The sequence below is a fragment of the Paralichthys olivaceus genome, chromosome 11, assembly GCF_024713975.1.
Source record: "Paralichthys olivaceus isolate ysfri-2021 chromosome 11, ASM2471397v2, whole genome shotgun sequence".
Lineage (NCBI taxonomy): Eukaryota > Metazoa > Chordata > Actinopteri > Pleuronectiformes > Paralichthyidae > Paralichthys > Paralichthys olivaceus.
In genome coordinates, this window is record NC_091103.1 from 9770097 (window position 1) to 9792371 (window position 22275).

Consider the following 22275-nt stretch of genomic DNA (forward strand, 5'->3'; position numbering starts at 1 on the left):
AGAAGAAAAGGAAAGAAAAGAGAGAGAAGACAGAGGGAGATTGTGTGTCTAATGTGATGCAGTCCCTTGTTTACCAAAGAAAAAGTCTCGCCCACTCTCCTCCTCTCTACCTCTCAAATCCCTTCCGTTTTATTCTCTTCTTCCTCCAACTCTCTCTCCTCTAATCTTCCCTCTCCTCATTTCTTTGCATCTTTCTTTCCTCCCGAGCTCATTTCTACCAGCATGCCCTCTTTTCAAGGTTGGTCTGACTTTGGGTGTGTTGAATTTACAGCCCCCGTCTCCGTCTGCCGCTCGGTGCCCTCACTGTCAATCTCAGTGAAAAATGGAGGTGGTGGCACATCAGTGGCATGATAAATTCCTGCTGAGCATTGATCCTGTACACCAAACACCTACAGTAGCCCCTTTGAAGACATCCTTAACATTCCAGCGACTGAGGTGGTGGCTGGTTAAGACTGTGATTCTATTAGCAAGCAAACTGTTTAATTAGCCTCTATAAGCACTCACAAGAACCCATGAGAGAAGAGTGAGCAGAATGCAAGCGTGCCGAGGCACTTTCATCGTTTAAATGCTAAACGCACAGTTGGGAGGCGGTGGACGTGAATGTGACTGAAAAATGTAACTGGAGATTGTTTCACTGATGCTGTGAGTATTGGATGGACTGATTTGCATAAACCAAATAAAAAAGACAGCATTTTCCACGCAGTAGGAAATTGACTGGGGCACTGTGCCAATGAGGTTATGCAATGAGAGGAGGAAAGAAGAGAAGGATATATGAAAGGAAACAAAAGTGAGAGGTAAAAGAGGAGAAACTTAGATTCTGTATTGTCTTGAATATAAGTAATGTGATACTATAATCTGATACTGTTGTTAAAACAAATATTACAAAATATATCCCATCTCCCATCGAGTGTTGTCTGTTTTTGGCTTAACAAAAAAATTAGGACTGCAACTAAAGATTATAATCACTATCAATTATCAAAATGATTAATAGATTGTTGTCTATAAAATATCACAAAAACTAAAGATTATGACGAAGAAAACCATTTTAATTTGTAGAGCGATGTTTTCAAATAATAATAAAAAATAATAATAAAATGTATATTGTCTTATATCATAATAATAACAATGAATATACATGCAGTAATAAAATCATGGAAAAGCATGGCTCATGGACTCATCTTTCTCCACTGGCCTCACACCGAGTCTGTGTCCAAAGACAGACTAAAGCTCCTCATCCTCCATCTCTGCTCTAATCTCCAGCCTGAAGAGATGAGAGGCCTGCATGTTTGTTCCAGGGAGGAAATCCTATCTCTCCAAGAGAGAGGAAACCTCTCTACATCCATCTCTTTTTTTCTCCTCATCGTACCTCACCTCTTCTCACCTCTCCTCACCTTTGCCCTCTTTTCCCTATCCTGACCCGGGGCGTTTCACAGACTGCTCGTCTGGCCTGCACTTCCTTATCTGTAGCTGTGTCAGGATTTCCTCTGGAGGAGTTGGTTGTCTTAGCCTAGGTCCAGGTAGGGTTTTTTTCATTGTTGTTGGAAATCTAAACTATACATTTTATACGAACATATTGTCTTCTGTTGATTGTTTGGTCAAAAGAGTGGCATCAAATTGCGAAAACACAAATCATAAATGCCAAATGGTTTTAACTATGATTATATCTCACCCTGCATTAAGCTGAACATAACCAAACTGTGGCTAGTAACATTAAACCTCTTGTAATTTATGCCCACGTGATGAACAGGAGCATTGAGCTTCTGTTACAGCCACAAAACCGGATCTGTGTTACTCTCCCATATTTTATTTCAAACTATTTGTTATCAGTCTTTAAATTTGCAAGTTGCCTACTTACAGTACAAGATTGGATTGGATGCTAATGTTGACACATGTATAAAAAGCTGAGAGAGACACTGTGGGTATCTTTCGTTACAGAGATAGTGTTGACTCTACGCAAACGCTTCTATATCTGTAAACCATATGAAACGTTAACAAGTACTCACTGTGTAGAAGACGTACACAGAAAATTGTACAAGCAAGGTGCAGATGAAAATAATCAGCACCAATGCTGATGTGATGGAGTAGAAACAACACCGAGCATTGGGCATTCAAACAGCGGAAATCTTATGGCGAGCAGGCACTGAATTTTATCTTCTAATACATGCAAGCATCTTAGAGGCGAGCACAAGGTCTCGGTGACAACACGTTGTTTGCAGCTCATTCAATGGTTCTGCTGAAGCTCTTGTCTGCAACCAAAGCCGCCCAGCTCATTACGCTCGCTCACATCATGAATGATGAGGGACAAAAGATACATTGAAAAACACAAAAAACACACCGTCCCAGCTCCATCCCTTTTCAAGACCATGGCAACTTGACATGCAAACACGGGAGCACGTAAAAAACAAAGGCACGACATAGACATAAACATGTGCACGCTCACAAACAAAGGTGCATGTGATAGCACAGTTGGACACAGCTCAGCTCCGCCCTCTCTACTTTCGTTCCTTTCTCTTTTTTATTTTATTGGCTCTTTCATCTCTCTATTAGCTCTGTCAATTGTTTATCAAAAGCAGCGAGGAGGAGATCGGAGCCGGGCATTTCAAAGCTCATGCTGCGAGACCCATTTTAAAATTCATGACGGGTTAATGGTATGTTAGTGGCAACATTAGGACCCAGCAAGCTTGCGTGGCGCTCATTCACATTGAAAGCAGACCGCTTCAAATGACTACTAAGCAGTCCTCGTTCAGAGAGGTAATTCATATTGTAATTAACTTTTCAATCACAGCTGATTAATTAAGACAGGCCCCAGTCTGTAATTATGCATCTATTTTTGACCCACATAAGAATCGCTAGATATTCAAAGATTCTGCAGCTCTGATTTAAGCCAGTTTCCTCTCAACATGCAACTTACTGATATTTAAAAACACATTTACATGGGAAAATATTCAACTAGATGTGGTCAACACATATACTGCCATTAGTCAGCTATACAGTCTAAGTTTATTAAATACATTTTGAATGAAAAGGTTATTTATTCATTTACATTTTACTTAAATATGTTTTCTGTTTGTTAAAATGAAATTAACTGAGTCTAAAGGGACTTGTCTTACATCTCCACAGGCGAACTAATCATTTGCATGTTGCTCTGAGGTCGGAGTTTATATTGTTAGCAAGACCCTATGCAAGCATTTGTCACAAAGGCCAGAGCACCGGTTGGACTGGCAGCAATGGGTCAAGCAAATCGCTTTTTAAATTCAAGAAGATATGGATTAACAGAAGATTTGGAGTTTGGAGGTTTATTTCTCATTCCACTCAAGTTACACGGCCAATAAGTTAATTATTTGTGTTTATGTATGTTGATTGATATATACCACGAGATGTGACAGACTTTTGTTTGTTGAATGTTCAAGCTAATTATATGAGAATTACAAGTAAACTCCATCTTCTGTTGAGAGTTTGGTTGATTGTTATGCTCTATGGGAGTGCTCCATATTTACAAGCCTCATTTTATGTTTTCATATTTTATTTAAATTTGTTCTTGATGGTATTTTGAAGGCATGTTTGATGGAAATGCACGCCCATAACCAAACTAATGCTTCAACTGGAGGGGATCTACACAAGTCGTGGTCAAAGGTTTAGTTGTTTCAGAAAATCTAATTGAGAGACATCACCAACCTGAATTTTCCACCATGTACATCAGCGGCAACATCATCCTGCTTATTTTTTCTTTTGTTTATCGTCTCTGTGAGAGAAAAATCTCGAGCCTCGACTGTTCCCATGTTCACATGCTGATGCACAATACAAGGGTAGGAAAATGCGGTTGATGGTACCTTACCCAACAAAAACCTGAGATTAATAATTCATTGTGGCTGTGGGATAACTACATTTTCTGTCTACTGAGACCAAGTCCTCTTTCATGAAAAACTGAAAAAAAAGAGAACAGAAAACAGGGTCTGGAGAAGGAGTCGGAAATCTAGGCTGGGTCAAACTGCACCAGGTTACCGTCAGGCCCTGTCGGTATCCTCGTGGTCTCTCCTGCTTTCCTGCACATGCAAAAACATGCGAGCGCAAACACACTAACGCGCACATCCTTCTAACCCGCGCTTCTAGAGTAAACATACCCTCTCCATAACAGTGCGAAGTGAATCCGCTCATGCATCAGAATCTACCATCAAATATTTATCATGGAGCAGCAGTGATTTTGACCGTGTGCTCATGCTTTTGACAGCACTCGCCTGCTGCAATACTTATTGGAGTAAACACGGACAATCCAATATCGTTGTTCTTTTGAACGCTTGCGAAAGAACTCTGAAGAACACAGAGCATACGGTACAATCCATCAAAACCTCACTGCATATTCTATGGGCTGTCAGACCTGCTGGATGAAAAGGATGGACGTCATCGCAGACAATACAATAAGAGCCGATTTAAGAAATGATTGGCGATGACTGGTTCTTCAATATAAAGGGAAAACACACATTTATTCAAAATACATTCTCCCTTGATGAAAACCTGGTATTGAAAACACGCACACACATCTTTTTATTTTACTGCATCGCTTAGATTTTGACCATCTTGACCAACCTTATGATGAAGGCGTACGGGGAATATGTAAAATCATTTGATCCTCATAATGGATGATTTCTTTTTTCAACCTCAGATGAAATAAACATCATCTCTGAGTGGTGTCTACATGATTCATTCCATTTCATTTACAGAATGTAATCACATCTGCATGCTGCATATTTGCCCGCTCCCCGTGACATTAAGCAGCATCTTCAACCAGCAGCGAGTAACTTGAGTAACCTCGAGTAAATAAGTCGCTGGCATGGATCAGAAGACAGATCTTCACGCTTGAGCAGGCGCATTTAAAATGCCACCAAAACACCGTCCCAGATTCTGCCCTCAGTCAAATGACATCAAGTGCTCACTTACAGGTCCCTGAACGCCCCAGTATGAAGCGAAATCAGCCAGCGGGCAGTACATGGAGCAATCAAAGAGATAAGCATCCCATTTAACTTGAGTAAAAATCCAGCCCCAGAACGTTTGGATGTCTTGCGTTATCATGCTACGCTGCTGGAGTCAGACAAGGAGGGTAACTAGGTCAATGATGCTACGTAAACTGTTCCACTTTACCCCTTGCTGGACTCAAAATGGAGTTGGCTGAGGTGGAAGGCTTACAGGAGAGAGAGAGAGAGAGAGAGAGAGCGGCTCTGTGATTCAACGTGACAGTTATCAGCATCTTTGGCTATAGTGCGAGGACAGGGCTGCACAGATGAGCCGCAGAGCCCCAGTAAGGGCAGCCGACGACAGCAAACAGGTAAGAAGATGACTCACAGTAAAACAGAACATAGTGTCCAAAGAGCAGTGAGCAGAGCCGAGCAGGGAGGGGGCTTAGATAAACAGCCAAAAGAACGCACCACACCTCTCCCTCATCTCACAAAATCGTCATTGCCAACAAAACTCTTCACTCTGTGCTCCTTAATCACTAAAAGACAGCATCTTGTACAAAGTTCAGAATATGATTGGCCATTTGAACATTAACACTGACATTATTACACATTAGTTTAGATTTTTAACAGGTTGTGTCACTTGGTTTTACGATTAAGCACTAAATATTCCCAGGTCTACTGAAGAGATAGCACTGATGTTTGATTCATCTTACCTGAGCTGAGTGAAACTGTGTCTTTCTCCCATGATACAACAGTGACGTAGGCCTCGACAGAAGCAGGAATAATGCACTTGAAGACGGCTACACTGCCTCTCATAGCCTTCTGGTCAGCCACTCTGACCGTGTAGGGTTCCCGGGATACTGTCGAACAATAAAAAAGCATAAACACGTGATTTGTATCATTCGAAATAAATAAATTGTGCCATTGTTTATTTCTTTTTAAGTTTGGGTAGAAACTGTAGGCAGGGCCGGGACAAGATTGTGGTTCCAGAAGCTAGCTGGTTTCTGTTTCTAGTTTGACCAATCAGTTTTGAGCAGGTTTGGTTACCACAGGTAATAAGGTCAATGTGGAGAGCAAAAGAGGTGGAACACATTGACCAAAATGCATTGGCTAAATGGATTTTAATTGATCAGCATTCATATACAGATAGCTGTTAATAGAGATTAACTAAAATGTCATCTGGACCTAAAACTGTAAACAGAAGATTTAGATTTAGTCGTCTTCACTATTGAGACCCAGAATATTGGCCGTTTCGGCCAGAGGCTAATTTTTCACCAGACGTTAGCTGATGCACTCAGACAAACAGGATCTTTACCAGAGTTAAGGAGCAATGTGTTTTTTCCCCATTCTGTGTTAACATTTCAAACTTTTCTTTCAATTGTATCTTCAGCAAGACTCTAAATACTCTAAATACCCACGAGGGTTGGCCACATTGCTATTGATTGAGACAGTCAGAGGCATAAGTCGAAGTGGTTAGTTTAGCCATTCTTGTTGAATGCACTTATTGTAGGTCGTTTTGGATAAAAGCGTGTGTAATGTAATTCTTTCCAATCACATGTGTCCTTTTGCACTTTGCCCAGGATACATGGTTTAATATGATTTTGGAAACAGGAAATTCATTAATTTGTAAGTCTTCCATATCTTCTTCTACAGTTCATATAAATCTTTTCCTCTGGCTCTTACCACAGCCAATACATGTACGCCTGTTATTTCTATCCCCACTACCTGCTGACTGAAGCTTTCCTCTGTGGACTCACCAGCTTTGATGTGGACATCCTGACTCCTGATCTTGCCAGAAGGGTTCTCGGCAGTGCAGTAGTATGTGTTGTCGTGTATCAGCTTGCTGAAGCTGGACGGCAGGAAGTTGAAGATCTGGAGGGTTCCGTTAGGGTGCACGTGGCGGATCCCCGGGACATCGTAGATCTCCTCGCCGGTCGCCAGATACCAGCGCAGCGAGGCAGGAGGGGCCCCCCCAGCAGGACAGGGCACTGAGGTCCCTGTAGTGCTGGCAAATACTACCTCTTGTAGAGATGCATTGACAAAGTATAAGCTGGAATGTAGGTCCTCACTGAAAACTGCAAGAGAGAAAACACAAGATGTTTGCTTTACAACCATATATTTACACTTGGTGCTGTAGCATTTATTTAAGGTTTCTGTGGTTATGGATTTGTTGATTGGATCATGTTTTAACTCTGATTTCCTGTTAAGATTAAAAGCAACACTTTAAATGTACTGTCATCTCATCTGTTTAATATTTTACAATGAAACTGTGGCAAAACGGTAGAAAAAAGAAGAGAAATGAAATGAAACACACATTAGTATTCCTCAAAGATCATTTACTGTAAGTGTTTCTATTTGTGTTACATGATCACTCGTTTTGGATTCAGCACTCTAGTCCTATCCCTGGGACTTTGGGAACATTAAATTAACATAAACTACTATCAATTATGAAATAAGGTCAGCTGCCTTGATCATACTCACATCAGAGTAAAGAGAATGATGTTAAATACAGTTTATGCAGAATCATTCTCTGGAGGATGAGACAAGGGTAATAAATGTCAATGTTGGACCAATTAGCTTCAGAGCAATAGACAGCAGTTTTATCTCTGAGTGTAGAAGCCAACAGATGTTTGTTTGCAATCTAAGATTTATATTTTTGTATTTCGGGCAAAAATAACTGTATATGCAGTATTTGTGTATCTCAGCCGTGTGACGAGCCCAGAGGCTCTGCACTAAATGGCTAACAGTGGCACTGGCAGCTGGCTTTGACCCTCCCTGGGGAGAAAACATTTTAGCACTTCATAAATTCCTAACAAGGTTTCAAATTGCAGACAATTCCACGCTTTTCTCTCCCCCAGCAGCTCTCAACCAGCAATGCGACACTCTAGTGACCTGCTCATGTACATCCATGTTTGTTGGTAGGAATTGGGACCACTCATTTTAAATGATTAGCACACTAAAGATCAATACTGCAGCAATTTTTCTCTGACATTAATTTGTTGACATATTGGTGAGATGCATGGTCATTTGCAACCTTTCTGAAATGCAAACAACTCTGCAACTTGCAGCATGTTGCAGTAACCAGTGGATACATCAGTGAATATGTTCAGATAATGTTGACTGTGGGGAGATGTCATCAATGTTAAAGAGGAAAGCAGAGGAGGACGAGCCCAAGTAATATCTGACCATATGAATTATGATGGGTCGGACATTTTTGAAGGTACATTTTTAACATACTTTGGGTAGAGCATGTAGGAGGTAGGACCTAAAATATATATATGTAATGTTCCATTACAGAAATCATGTGTGTTGTTTCCAGTACATCAACATCTTCTTTGGTATCTTACGTGTGCCATCTCTTTTTCATTCTGAGATATTTGTATTCTTTTTGTCTTCTTCAGTTTTGAGCCTGTCGTGTGAAATGTCATCGTCTTGCCCACTCGCTCTGACATTCCAGACATTTTCCTGCTGTATTCTCACATGGGCTCACTCCGACTCCGACATTTGCATTCTCACATGGAGGAAAAAATGTCTTTTTTTATTCAGATTGTAAATCATTTGCTTTAAATCATACTCAGTTAAAAGATTATTCATGACAAAGAATTCTTTCACCAATATTCAAACATTTTACGATTATCACAACTGTTTCCCATGTAAATATTTTATTTGACCATAATCCTCATGTGAAGGAGAAAATAATGTGCTTTATCTTTCCATCATATACAAGGCAAATTTCATTGTGACATTTTGTAAAGATTGAAATACTGTATATTGCCAGCAGAGGAACTTTGGTATACAGTCTTGTACAGCTTTTTACATCAAAAAAAGTTTGAAGCAATTTGAATCTTTTCAAATGGGATGGGATAGTGTGCTGGGTTCTCAGTGGGTCTGTGGCACCGGCCAAGATGAAAATAATACATCAAAGTCATATTACATTCTAATTCATTCTCTGTTTTCCAGCTGGCACAGGGAGTATCAATCTTCTCAGTGCTCTGTTGATAAAACAGACTGGCGCCAAAGGGGGCTCCTGTCTGCAGTAACCCCACCTGTTCATGGACGGTGTGTTAGTTTTGTGACAAGGAATGCATTTGTACAAAGAAACTAATTCTTGTATTTTCTTCATTTTAAAAAAATGCAATAACAGACTGGCCCACATCAGAGTTTTCAGAAAATAAAATTCGGGCACTTAGTTAATTGATGCTTATTTGTTTATTGATATGTTACAGAGCTATAATAGCAAACGGCTGGAGAAATATTGATCAGAGAAGTGCGTGGTTACTTGGAAAGCTTATATTCTGCTCAAGCATCGGAGAAATTGGATTAGGATTTATGTCATGGCTGTTCTGATATTCGTCTATTTCACATATGAAAAGTATGAGCGAGCAACTCAATTTAGATCGGCTGAGTGATAGCGAGATTGATTTAATAAAAAAATAAAAAAATGAATGGACTCTGGTGGAAGGGTGCGCTACTCGTTTTCCTAATTGACTAAACTCAGGAAACATATCACAAATATTCCAGTGACTCCGACTGGTACGTCGCCCTCTCAGACCTCGCAAAGAGCACCAAGTCATGCCCCAACAAATGGCCTCGGGGCCCGACCACTTACTACATTGCCCAAGAGGAAATCAGTAATTGGCATAATTTTTCATGATCTCAAGCGTAAAGGTGAAATAAATGACACTGTTCAATAATGCATTATATGCATCTATAATTGACTATGATTATTTCACTGCCGGGATATCTTTAGGGAGAAGGGTTGAGGGAAAGAAGCTGTTTCATTTAAACCATTTATGTTTTGGGATCAGCAGAAGAGCGGGTATGCTTCTTTCTTCCTACTCTATTTAACTTGTATGTCGTTTTTTTTTGCTTTGGTACGCATACTTGTAAGATCGTTCTCACTATACCATGACTGTAATTTAGATCAATTATTATCTTGCAGGATTTATAACGGACAAGAGGGTAATAATCATCTTTAATATTTACCTTTTTTATATATACTACAAATGTTCAGTAGACATGAATTTTAAGATATGAACTATTTGCATGCTAAAAAGGTTTATATATTAAATAAAGAAATAAATTGAAATAACACCTTTTAAATTGATTTGTCAAACTTTATGGCAGTATAGATACCACGCAATATATTATATCATTTGAAGTGTGTTGCCACCAGATGAATATTAAGTTCGCTCTTGTTTTACCTTAGTTTTTGTCTCCACCAAACCCTGATGGAAATATCTGGCTCTTTAGCAGCTTTATGGTCCACTAGGTTCACCAGCTAGTTTGTACCTGTGTCAGATGAGAAGTGCTAAAATTCTCATATAGTCTAATTTGATAATCAGCTTTATTGATCTCACACTGGGGAAATTCACTTGTTATAGTGGCAGATAATCAAAAGGAGGTAGACAAGAACACATGAAAGTGTAAAATAAAATAAATAAAGGTTATAAATAACAAATAAGAATAAAATGGAAAATTAAATGCAGTGAATATGTAATATATACCTTTCATTATAGACCAAATATTATGTGTAGAGAAACAAACTTGAGCAAAGTGCTCAGGATGATTATACAAGTATGAATACTGTAATTGTGAATTGAGTATAGAAATATTGAAGTAAATATATGCCTATATATGTATAACACACAATAGTATGCAATATGTTGCTTAATTTGCACCAGAATATAGAATTGGATGAAATGTGTTTGTTTTTTTTTTCATTATTAAGATTAACCCTGTTGTCTTTGTGGAACATTTACCTTAAAAAATGTGATGTTAACTCGATTGAAGTGATTTTACATCATATTTTAAAATGTGACTCAAAGAAGCAGTTGCTGTAATGCTCCCACAGAGTTACTGTCCAATATGACTAACAATACCTGTGGTTTGGTATCTTCACAGGACTGTGATCCTTCACACAACAGAACTGATCAGCTGACAGGGTGTAACCAACCATGACAGTGCGCTTTCAGAGCCACTGGGGCGCTTCATTTAAGTAAACGTGCAATCAATGCCAATGTGAACAAACAGCAGGTAAAGAGAAGTTCTCTAACTGGGTCTGCTGACTCACAAGAAGAACGGAGGTTCTACATCATCGCAATTGTCAATATACAGCATAAATCTTTTTTCACAAAAGCTTCTCACATGCCTGATCAAAGCATGTAAAAGTCATGTAGCGTTGTTTTGAACCTCTCGCGTGACAACAGTTTTAAATGAAAGGACCACATGGGCAACTGGTGACAACCTATTTAACTCATTCTGTAGTTACATATTCCGTCTTTCATGCAGCCGCTGGCTTTTTTCTTGAGCACGGTCTAACATGAGGAGGAGGAAGAACAGCAGAGAGCAAACAAGAGGAGGAAAAGAGAGGATCATAGAGACAGTGGGATTGATTCAGCTTCCTATATTTCAGAGGGCACTTGTGTTGGATCTGTTGAGCGAGCAGAGCCATTGTCTGGGTTGTCATCACCGCCACGGCAGGGGCACTCTGCACTGCACAGCAGCATGGCACCGTGTGCTTCGCGGTGACAAAGTGACAGCAGGAACCCTGGGTAATTAAAGTCGCTCTCTGCTCTGTGCCCTCGGGTTAGTCTGCCGAGGATGCAAGGATCATACCTAGCTCGCTCACATTCAACAATCACAGTGGCCAAAGAACAATTTTTCTCCTTAACAAATTTGTATTCCTACTAGTGTGAGCTAGCACTGGTATGATGTTTGCAGTGTTTAAACATGGGACAGTGCTGCGTTCATAGCAGCTAAAAATAGTTCCTTGACCTGTTCATGACCCAAATGTCAAATACAGTATAAGAACTTTCTCTTGCATTTAATCTGATCGAAAGCGTTGAAAATAACACTTCACTTTAATGATTTTAGCTGTATATCAAAGTCCATGAACCTGAATGTGAGATATAATCGCTAGAAGTTCTGAGACGGGCAGACAACAACCATCCAGAGCCGAGCAGCCCAGTGTGAGTAAGCATTCCCACTGATCTGATCTGCCCAGAGGCAATACACCATGCACAAAGTTAAATGACGGTCTTGCAATTTGCTCTCATGAATATTAAGCAGCGCTGTGACAGTAGAAAGGGTCGGCCGTGCACAAGCTGCTGATCCGCACCGACAGATCTGTCCTCTGATGTCTAGGAGGGGCAGGCAACGCTAAAAACGAGGCCCCCACAGCAGATGAGCCTCCTCCTCCTCCTCCCCGCTCTATTTTCATGTCTTAAATGGGCCAGAGTGGCTGCCTGTCTCATCAAGGGGAAGCCAGAAAACCCTGGACTGTTTCTCGTTTAGTAAAACTGAGCAATAAAGACATTGATGTCTAAATTATGCTGCTGCTGCTGCTGCTGCTGATGATGATGATGATGATGATGAGTGGATGGAAGAGGATCTGATGAGGGATTTCACTGTAGCAAACTAAAGCAGCTCCCTCTGCTGCTGCTGCTGATGAATAAAACTTCCTCTAGTACAAATCTAATATTGCTGTGTAATGTGAGACGCACTATGGAAAGTGCAGGGAAACCCACGTCTGTAATAAAGTAAAATAAAACAAAGATTACATTTAAAGTGATTCACTGGAGTGTATATTTACTATGAGTGAGGTTTCACCATGTGAATCTGAATCCATTTACCTCTGCACATTTTTTACAACTGCAATCTCACCTTTTAATTCAATAATTTTCTGATTTTACCAAAGAATTGAGGAGAGCAGCACTGAGCGGTTGCCTCTCCTCAACCTAATTAACTATGTATTTATAGAAAGCTAATGCTAATCCGTTTGACAAACAGGCCTGGATGAGTATGTTTATAAATATATTCTATGGATGATTTATTCGAGTGAGGTGCAACATTGCTGGTTTGCTACGAACTGTTGAAAAAAGAAAGGTTTGACTGCAGCCTGGTGCAGCCCATGCAGATATGGTGGTGCTCAAAATAACCATAACGATAATTCATGTGATATATAGGTTATTGCAATCAAATGTGTTTTGGTGAAGTCATACCAAACTGATATGCAGTAAACAGTTTACATATGTATGTGATGTGGAGTTTAGTTTTCTATTTTGGTGTTTTATTTTGTATTAATTTATTTCATATTGTTAAGGTTTAGGTTTGTTTACAGTTGGACATTATGTTAAATTGCGACAACCAATAAATATAGAAAAATATTTAAAGATTCTGAACCCCGGTTGCTCCTGTTGTCTGTTAGTAAAACAGAATCACCATCAAACCAAAGAGTCTAAGATAAAGATAAATAAGTAAATACAAGCATCCTCTGCTGTTGAATGGATTATTTTGTATATTTAATGTGAAATGATATTCAGGTTACAGACACTATAACAAACAGACACACATGGTCTCTTTCATGCAGTAAAACCACAAACACTTTACATCTACTGCCGTGTTCTTAGATGGATGTCCAAACATGTTTAAACACTATATTGTTGCTGAGTTCAGATAACACAAAGTCATTATGATTATTTATGGTGTATCTTTGAAATTCCTGATATTTCAGTCAGCTTGTTCTCAACCTGTTTGCACTTATAAAGTTTGATTATAAGCTTCTTCTCCTTAAGACTCTTTGTAATTAACTATTACACTTAAAAGCATCTCATTGAGACTTGAGTGAATGTAATCTAATCACCTCCAAACTAATGTGATTGTCAACATGCACCATCTCTTCCGATAACACAATTAAGCAGCAGCATTTTCGTCGTTTGGTGAACGCAACATTGGCGAAAAAGCCTTACCTCAGACAAGCAGACATAGCACAACTGGACAAGCAACCTTATTATGTCAGCAAACATTAAGGTTAAGGGTCCTCACAAGAGCTGCTGTTGATGGTGTCTTAACGTGACCGCTGTCCACCTGCATGCCAGCCGAGGTAACACAATATCCAGGAGGTTTGGGTGTGTGTCCACGAAGGCATCGGTGCACACGAGCTGTGACATGAGAGGCTGCTGAAGAGAATGACCTGACGCTGACACTCTCCGGCCTCAAGGATTTCATTTCACTCATGTTGTCTGAATTTGTTCACTGTAGGCACGGCACACCTTTCTGAAGTCGTAGACAAAATGTTTTTTCCTCCATATTCGTAGCACTTTGTCCTATCTCCATTGGTGACTGTATGAATTTCATGTTGCTGAATCAATTAAGCCATGGTCATTTTATCAAATCAAATCATCAAAATCAAGTAATCTTAGAGAGTGAAATAAATCATTTCAAACTGTGGTTCAAATAACAGCAGAGGAGAGACCACAGAATGTCTTTTGTGAAAGGTATTAGCAGGTATATTTGGTTTAACAAATATATTTTGAGGGAAAACTTCTGCCAATGAGGATATGTATGTATCCGGATCACTGTGCGGATGCTGTGCTTGTCTTTTCTACTTGTCTATTTGCGCTGGGGATCAGAGAGAAACAGTATTTCAGTCCTGTACATGTGGCAGAATTGACTATAAAGTTGACTTTGATCCAGGATTTTTCTTTTTTTTTTTTTACATTTGAATAATTTTCCCAGATCCTGGATCCTGATGAAAAACATCAGGGAAATAAGGGAAATGATATCTATCAGTGTGTGAAATGTGGTTCAACTTGATTGTTGGGCCTTGGTAGAGGTGTGTGCTCTCCTGAGTCAAGAAAAACTACAAAATGAAATCTATACATTCTTATAGTGCAAAGTAAATCATTTCAAAGTGTGGCTAAAACAGCATTTAAAGACCACAGAAGGACTGCTGAAGCCCTGTCTCCTAGTAATTTGGTATACAAAATGATTTTTTTAAGGGAAATGTCTTTAACTTGTAAAATGAGTGGTGGCATCTTTCTTCAAGTGAAGGAAGTGGTACATTTTAATTCTGCATGCAAATACAAGACACCAGAGATGAGGATTCATTATTTGTTAATAAAGCTTTGATTCACTTTTGACTTTTCACTGGTTAACTCAGTGCACCATCTTCTTCCTGACCTTAATCGAGGGCTGTGAGGGCCTAAATATAATCAGAGTTACTATGTGAAGATCTTGTATTTCAAGGAAAACAAATTAAGATGTCATTCAACATTTTACAGATGTGTTTAGTATGTTAGATGTCAGATATAAATCATAGGTCTTGTTGCAGCACATGTCTCACAAATCGATTGGAAATATAAATATAATGTGCAGGGGACGGTCTTTCTACTGGACACTTTGAACTTGTATTGCTTTTTCGTTTTGATGGTATTCCTACCACTACTCAATTTTTGGTCTGTTCTATAAAATTGTAAAATCTCAATTTCCTTTTCTTTTTGCGAAATTGTTTTACTCCAATATTTATGAGTCGTTGGCTCCAGTGCAAGAGCTCCTTTAATTCCAGTTGACTGTTTATTTCCACCTTTACTTTGAAAAGTGCTGCACAAATATGCGGCTCTTGTTGCCAGCGTTGAACGGGCCCTAATGTCATTGTGAGGCCGTGGCGGACCTTTGAATATATACCTCTGTCCCTGATTTGTCCAGAGACGTCTGTGACCAGCAGCTGGTGGAGTGTGTTAATGTTGATGTCACAGCAGCTGGCTGCTCTCATCCTGTTAGCTCTGCCTGCCATTATCAGCCCCCAACCCCCCCACCGCCCCCACCCTACCCCCTCCTCCTCGTCCTCCGTCAGAGCTGCTGCTGCGTGCCACGTTCATTTTAATACTCCAGACTCATTTGACCGTCTTTATGGACTTATCATATTAAACATTTATCGCAGCCATTTCCCTAAACCAAGCATGTTTATTCAACACTTAGGGGACCACAGCACGGCTCCTTTCAGTGCTACTCCCCCCTACCCTACCCCCACAAAACACACACACAAAAACGAACACACACACATACACAACAACACACACACAGACACAAAAACACACACACACACCCATATTTCCTCCAATTCCTCCTATTTCTACTCGTTGTCCTCTTCTCCCACCTAACCAGCCCCCTGGCTTATTTTTATTACAAGCCTGCTTCTAAATCTGCCACTGCCTGAATTAAAAACACAAAGAAGGGAGGTGTTTTGTTCCGTTTCTTCCTTCTTCTCTCTGGTCATCCTTTCCTCCAGTGGATGGGACACGGGGGCGGGGGGGGAGACTCTGGAGTGCGAAGTCACGGCAGCCGAGCTGACACAAATATATTCTGAGCATTTAGCGCTTTGGATGAATGGAGTTTTAATTTAATCATCTGATCAAACATTAATTAGCATAATCACTTGTGGGGATGGATGGTCTAGCGAGAGACACACGGAGAGCATCACATAATAGACCTCATCCTGGCAACAGTCTACGGGGACACTTAGCAACAACCTAAACAGCTACATGTTTCTGGGGACCCGCACCAGGTTCTGTCCAAATTACCTCCCTTTGTACGAACAATACTTCCAATTCTCCATTTCCTCCAAACAGCTCTTCCGCTGCAGAATGATCCATTCACTGCTCGACAACCCCGCAATCAAATGCACTGCTGCCAGGCCCCGTGCCCTCTTATTTGATCTCGGACAAGATGGCTTACTGCAGCATCACACCTCGGTCTGAACAGAGGAGGTCTGGGGAATTCTAGGAATACCACAAAGTGCTAAGATTATTGACAGCGCACTCAGTCTCACACCAGGCCGGGGGATCGATGAGTGGCTGGAAGGACATAAATCAGACTCCTGTGGCTCCACTCCGTGTCACACCCATAACCCACTCACCCAACTCGGTTCCCCAATTAAACACACAAAGTACACATGCACACAAGGACACACACTCTGTAAACCGCGCGCCTCCCTATGTATATAAGTGCTTGCTTGTGCACAATAAACACCAGCAAACACACAATTAAAGCACCCACATCTCACACACACGTAGTCGCTCTCCCCACACACCTTACCTCAACTCCAACAAGATGACAGCGCTTTAAAAATGGCCGGCTAAAAATAACCCCCGCTAACTTGGTCTTAAATCTTAGCATCTGTGCCAGGTTTAAAAATAAAAAGCAGTGTCGAGAATCCAAGCTGGACCCATTTGTCTTTCTGTCACTCTGTCTATCTAGCTCTGCCTCCTCCGTTATCCCTTAGCCTAGTTTAATATTCACACTGTGGAGCATGAGACACACGGGCGGACCTATTGGTGACATATCGTTTGGAAACGCAGGCTCAAATAATCTGATTAAGGCCGTGGATTGGAAATACGCAGCACACAGGAAATGGTTGGAAAACTGGTTGAAGAAATGTGTGATATTTGATTTGTTTTTTTTAAAAAGATCGGCCTGTAGAATAAAGCAAAATGGAGAGAGAGAAAGACAGCGGCGGTTGTGTTAGTGAGCCACAATACGTCAGGCACATGCATTATGGTCCGGGCCGGAGTCGCAGGGATCAATTCAGCCTTGGGTCTGGTATGTGGAGGACTGGATTAAGAGGCAGTATTTATGAGGTCCGGCGTGAATGTTTGTCTTGGTGGGTGATGGATAGCGAACTCATCACACCTCCACCACCTGTCTTCCACAATGAACAATAGCTGTGGTGGGGAGCTGACCACAAGCACTGCAGGCATAGTTCACAGAGCACAACACACACACACACACACACACACACACACACACACACACACACACACACACACACACACACACACACACACACACACACACACACACACACACGGTACACTGCATGGACTCCAGGCCCACACAAACTGAATATAGAAAATTTTAATTGACAAGTGAAATACAACTATAAACAATTGACTGAATGATGGTATATTTGTGCAGAGATGGACAATTTATATTTACAATGGTATTTACAGGAATTACTCATGTTGCCAATGCAAGCAAACCTCTCCTTGGAATAATATTTTCATTAGGAACATATACCCCATTTACACAGTGCATTCTGGGTGATCAGACTGCAATCAGATAGGGCTTGACCACAGGAAAGTGCAGGTGTAAATGGACCTGAAACATAACAAGGACGGATTGTGATCAGATCGGACAAACCGGCTCCAGAGGTGTCCAGGGACACATTGTGACCACAGTGACAACAAGTGTAAAACGAAGAATCATAACCACACGTGACTGTTCCGATGCCAGTGAAGTAGCAGCAGCTAGACGGCTCGCAGCCATTAGCCAGTAAACACAGGAAGCAGTCCTTCCCTCAGTCCTCTCATTGTTTAAGACACCTGTGGATGGAGCGAAGTACCGACCAATCGAAAAGCAAGAAAACACAATAAGCGCAATGCGTTGTGGGGCAGTTTAGTGTGTCCACTAAGCTTACAGCACAAACTCAGAGAATCTTGATAATTCAGTATACATCTGGACATTTCTCACAAGCACAATATCTACATACTATACTACATATACAGTTGGAATGCATCAAATACTCATTTTGTAATATGTAATATATATAATACTTAGGATGTTAGTCAGCGGTCCCGAAAACAGCCAATGACACAGATCACAATCGGAACTCAATGTGGTCACTGGACACACATTAATTCCAGGTGTTGATCACATCTACCAGTATTTGGTTCCAGTTGATGAGCTGCTACATTTATGTTTATTAATGATAAAATGTATTTGAAAGTTTCCTTAACAGGATCTTATAAGGCACTCAGCGTAATAAGGAAATACTACCCACACTACGATAAACTGCAGAATACTTCATCCGTTGTGATTTAATCATAAACTCTAAGCATTATAAATTAATTAAATTAAAAAAGCATTTTTGTAAAAAGCAGTTGCACAAAATGAAATAAACAACTGATGGAAATTGAGCTAAACTCATCACAGCTGCAAACACTGCCACAAAGGACTCTCATATAATATAGGTCAGTTGACAGTATTTATAAACAGCCTCTATTCTGTATGCATCATTTTATTGTTGGAATAATTTGAAAAATGAGTTTTCAATTTGAAACAACAGCTCTGAAAGTCAGGAGAAAAGTTGGTACACCAGTTGCTCACGTCATCACTTATAAACCATTAAGAATAATTCTACAATCAACTTTAAACAGTAGCTTTTAATCCCAGATTGCCAGATGTTACACATTTGTCAAACTGTAAATCCATCTCTCACAAGTGACCAACCACATACTGTTTATCCAATACAGACTTTTCATGATTAACGTGGATATTTGGTGAATTATTTAAAAGCATATGTCACACCTGATCCGTTTTCCTTACTCTTGGTTATTACACAAACATTAGAAAGAGTTGTTTAAAAGCTCTAAACTCATTAAAAAAGATTTCATAACTCGATGCGTGAAACGAGACCTGCAACGGGCACGAGAATACAATGCCTTTGTGTGTCTGCCATGTCATGGTTGGTTTACTTATGCACCTGCAGATAGAAATCAGATGTGTGTTGTCATCTTCATGTAAAAATTCATATTTTTATAGCAGATAAATTCTGCTTGAACACAAGTTAGTGATCTGATCAAATATATAGCTGTTTGTATATTGCTTATACAAAGTCTTAATAGCTGTAACTGTAAGAAAAAGTGAAGACGTACTAAAGATAATTATAGGTGATTGAGCAATCTTTGCATGCAAGGTTAGTCTCTCATTTCTATGAAATGAATAAGCAGCAGGCTCAGTATCTTGGACTTGCCTGTTAATGAAAGTGTTGAAGGGGTGTTATGCAAAAACAGCGAGGCTCCGCATCGGAACTTGTGAGTTTTTACTTTCTAGAAATGTTTGAGTTCCACACAGCAGAGCAGAAGGGCCTGTTTCTCAACTTAGTCAGATTCAAACTGTCAAATAAACCTTTTTTACGCCGGTTCCTTTATGAAAGTACCTGTGCGGCGCTGCACGGTAATATAACATGTCACTCTGACAGGTGCTGAGTGAATTACTACAACCCCACTTTGCACGCATGATCAGACACCTACATCTGGGTGCTGAGGGCTTTCCTGCTCTTCCCCGCAGATGCTAAATGATATCGTTAACATTTTAATGCAAGAGACAGTTACACGCCGGCTCGCACAATTACACCTCTGATTCAGTGGAATCCAGACAGACACAGTGTGATTGGTAATTAGATTTTTACATCGGGTGGGATTCAACACAACACACAGACACATGCACGCACAAACACACACAGTCGCCAAAGCTTGCTCCTAATTAGAGAGGGAGACAGGCTCAAGGAGGTACAGTAGAGTAGAGTAGCCCTCATTATGGGGATGTATGAACTAGGGGATATCTATTATGATCACATATCAGAGTATCCATTACGCAACATTAGCCGCCCTTTCAACTGGAATCACACACAGAGTTCGAAATATAAGGCAACAACCCCCCCTTATAACTCACAAGTGTTCCTGAGTAAAGTGGGTATGTAAACTTAATTTAGCCCATTAGATATTCATATCAGAGCACGACTGCACGAGATGATCCATCACTTCACTGTACGCTACTTGTTTTCATGGAGGTAATTTCATTTCATGAGTTGTGATACTGCCTCTGCAGCCAAATCCTAATTGGTGATTAGTAAACAAACTAATGGCTGTGAGTGCAGCTGTAAGGCCGCTCAGGTTTCGCTCCTCCGCTGTGCGAGGCCGCAGTTTGCCACCGGGAGGCCGGTGATCTTTTGGACGTCTTGAGAATTGCCTCGGAGCTCCGACGAACGGAGCTCTCACCAGTGCGCCACCTTGGTGTAGATTTATTGCCATGCTAACACCAGTTCCCCCGTTGTCTCATCACGGCCAAGTTCAATCCATCCATCCCCCCCCGCTCCCTCTGTAGCATTTTCATCCAGTGTCTCAGGTTGCTAATATTGTAGGGTCATGTAAAATTGGCAGGCTAAAAGATGTTGGCAGATGTTTACTGCACGGTAACTTGCACTGGGCTGGAAGAGCCTTGTTTCAAAGTGGATCTGCCTTTTTACCCCTCGAGAAAGGTCACCGCTAATTGAGATTAAAATTTGATTGCGTGATCCCTTGATCTGTGTGTAAATGTTCATTTTTTTTAATTTAAGACATAACAGATAAGTCCTCTCTAAGTCGTGAGCATCAGGTTAAGCCGCGTGCACGTCTACAAATCACCACAGTCTTCACAGGGACTGTGAGAGAAGCCTCGTCTCATTATGTCTCTGCAATGAGAGTTTGAATAGGCCAGTTTAGCTTGCTGGGGTTTTGCCTAGAGGCAGCTTTCAGGCAGAGATATTTAATATGTTTCCTCCCCTGTGCTGATGACTGAATTTACAGATTCTACTTTGATAGGCGCAGGCTACAGCAAAAACAAAAGGTCTGAAATAGAACAGAAGAAGTAAACCTGTCTGTCAGAGGTGTCATAATTCATTTTTACATTTTCTTTTTATCTGGAAGGGAAAATCTAGGTGCTGCTTTCTTTCTATATGTCTTGTAATAATGTCCATGATGACAGCATTTTTGTTTAGTTTATTGTGTGTTTATTAAGTGTGCAGTGAAATGACCACAACACAACATGGAGAAGAAGCCTGTAGTCAGCGAGCAGCTTGTTCACCATTTGGCCCCTCACCACCTGAGGACACGCTGATATGAAAGGATGAGATTAGCTCCATGTGCTTCTGGGTCAAATAATCGATATCCAAAAACAGTCACAATATAATCCACAATCTCCGGGATCTGCCTTTTTGTAATAATATCTGATTATTATATTCAACACTGTGAGAGTGAGAAAGTAACAATCACCATGAACTGAACAATCTTAATCATGTTGAATACCATTTTTCTTTTTGCCACAAGAAAACAACACGCCTTACAGTTTCCCACCACATATAGAGTGAATGAGTGAACGTTTCCGGACATAGCCCTTGACACCCATGACGGAGGTTACCATAGAGACAGGCCAGTGAGCATGTGATAGGTCTAAAACAGCAAGAATCGTGTGTAATCCAATCGCTGTGTTGCTTCTATCTACAAGGTCATTCATTCATTCATTCATTCATTCATTCGAAACAACGCCTGCTCAGCCGTCGAACACCTAATTTTCATGACAATCAACAAAACAACCAGCCGCAGAGGACAAAGTCGTACAGCGAGGCACCTGCACGGTGATGGGGGGGAAAATCAAACATAAATGACAACGCAAACAGCGAGTCACACAAACACGTTCTTTAAAAAAAAAGCATATATTGCAGTGCGGACGGCGAACACAAAAAGTGTAATGTCTGCCGTCTACTGCTCAGTCCCTTTCAGTTGTGTGCCACAGGCCTCTTCAGTAATCCCCTATGCAATAAAACGGACACAATCTTGCATGGCAGTTGATCTAATGTCAAAGTCGGATGATTATGATTAATGAGGATTCTTTATTGTTCCTTTATGAGTTTCAGCACAAGCTGGGCTGAGGGAGATACCACATT

At 40.6% G+C, this 22275-nt stretch overlaps 1 protein-coding gene across 4 annotated transcripts in view; it reads right to left on the reverse strand.

Moving 5' to 3' along the window:
- dscamb (Down syndrome cell adhesion molecule b) overlaps positions 1-22275 on the reverse strand; it is a 114324-nt gene that overhangs the window by 89616 nt on the left and 2433 nt on the right. For all 4 annotated transcript variants that reach the window (XM_069533864.1, XM_069533865.1, XM_069533866.1 and 1 more), the window contains exons 2-3: positions 6710-7027; positions 5666-5812 (exon numbers count right to left, since the gene is read on the reverse strand). In XM_069533864.1, the coding sequence (XP_069389965.1) occupies positions 5666-5812; positions 6710-7027 (465 nt within the window). The remainder of the gene's footprint in view (positions 1-5665; positions 5813-6709; positions 7028-22275) is intronic.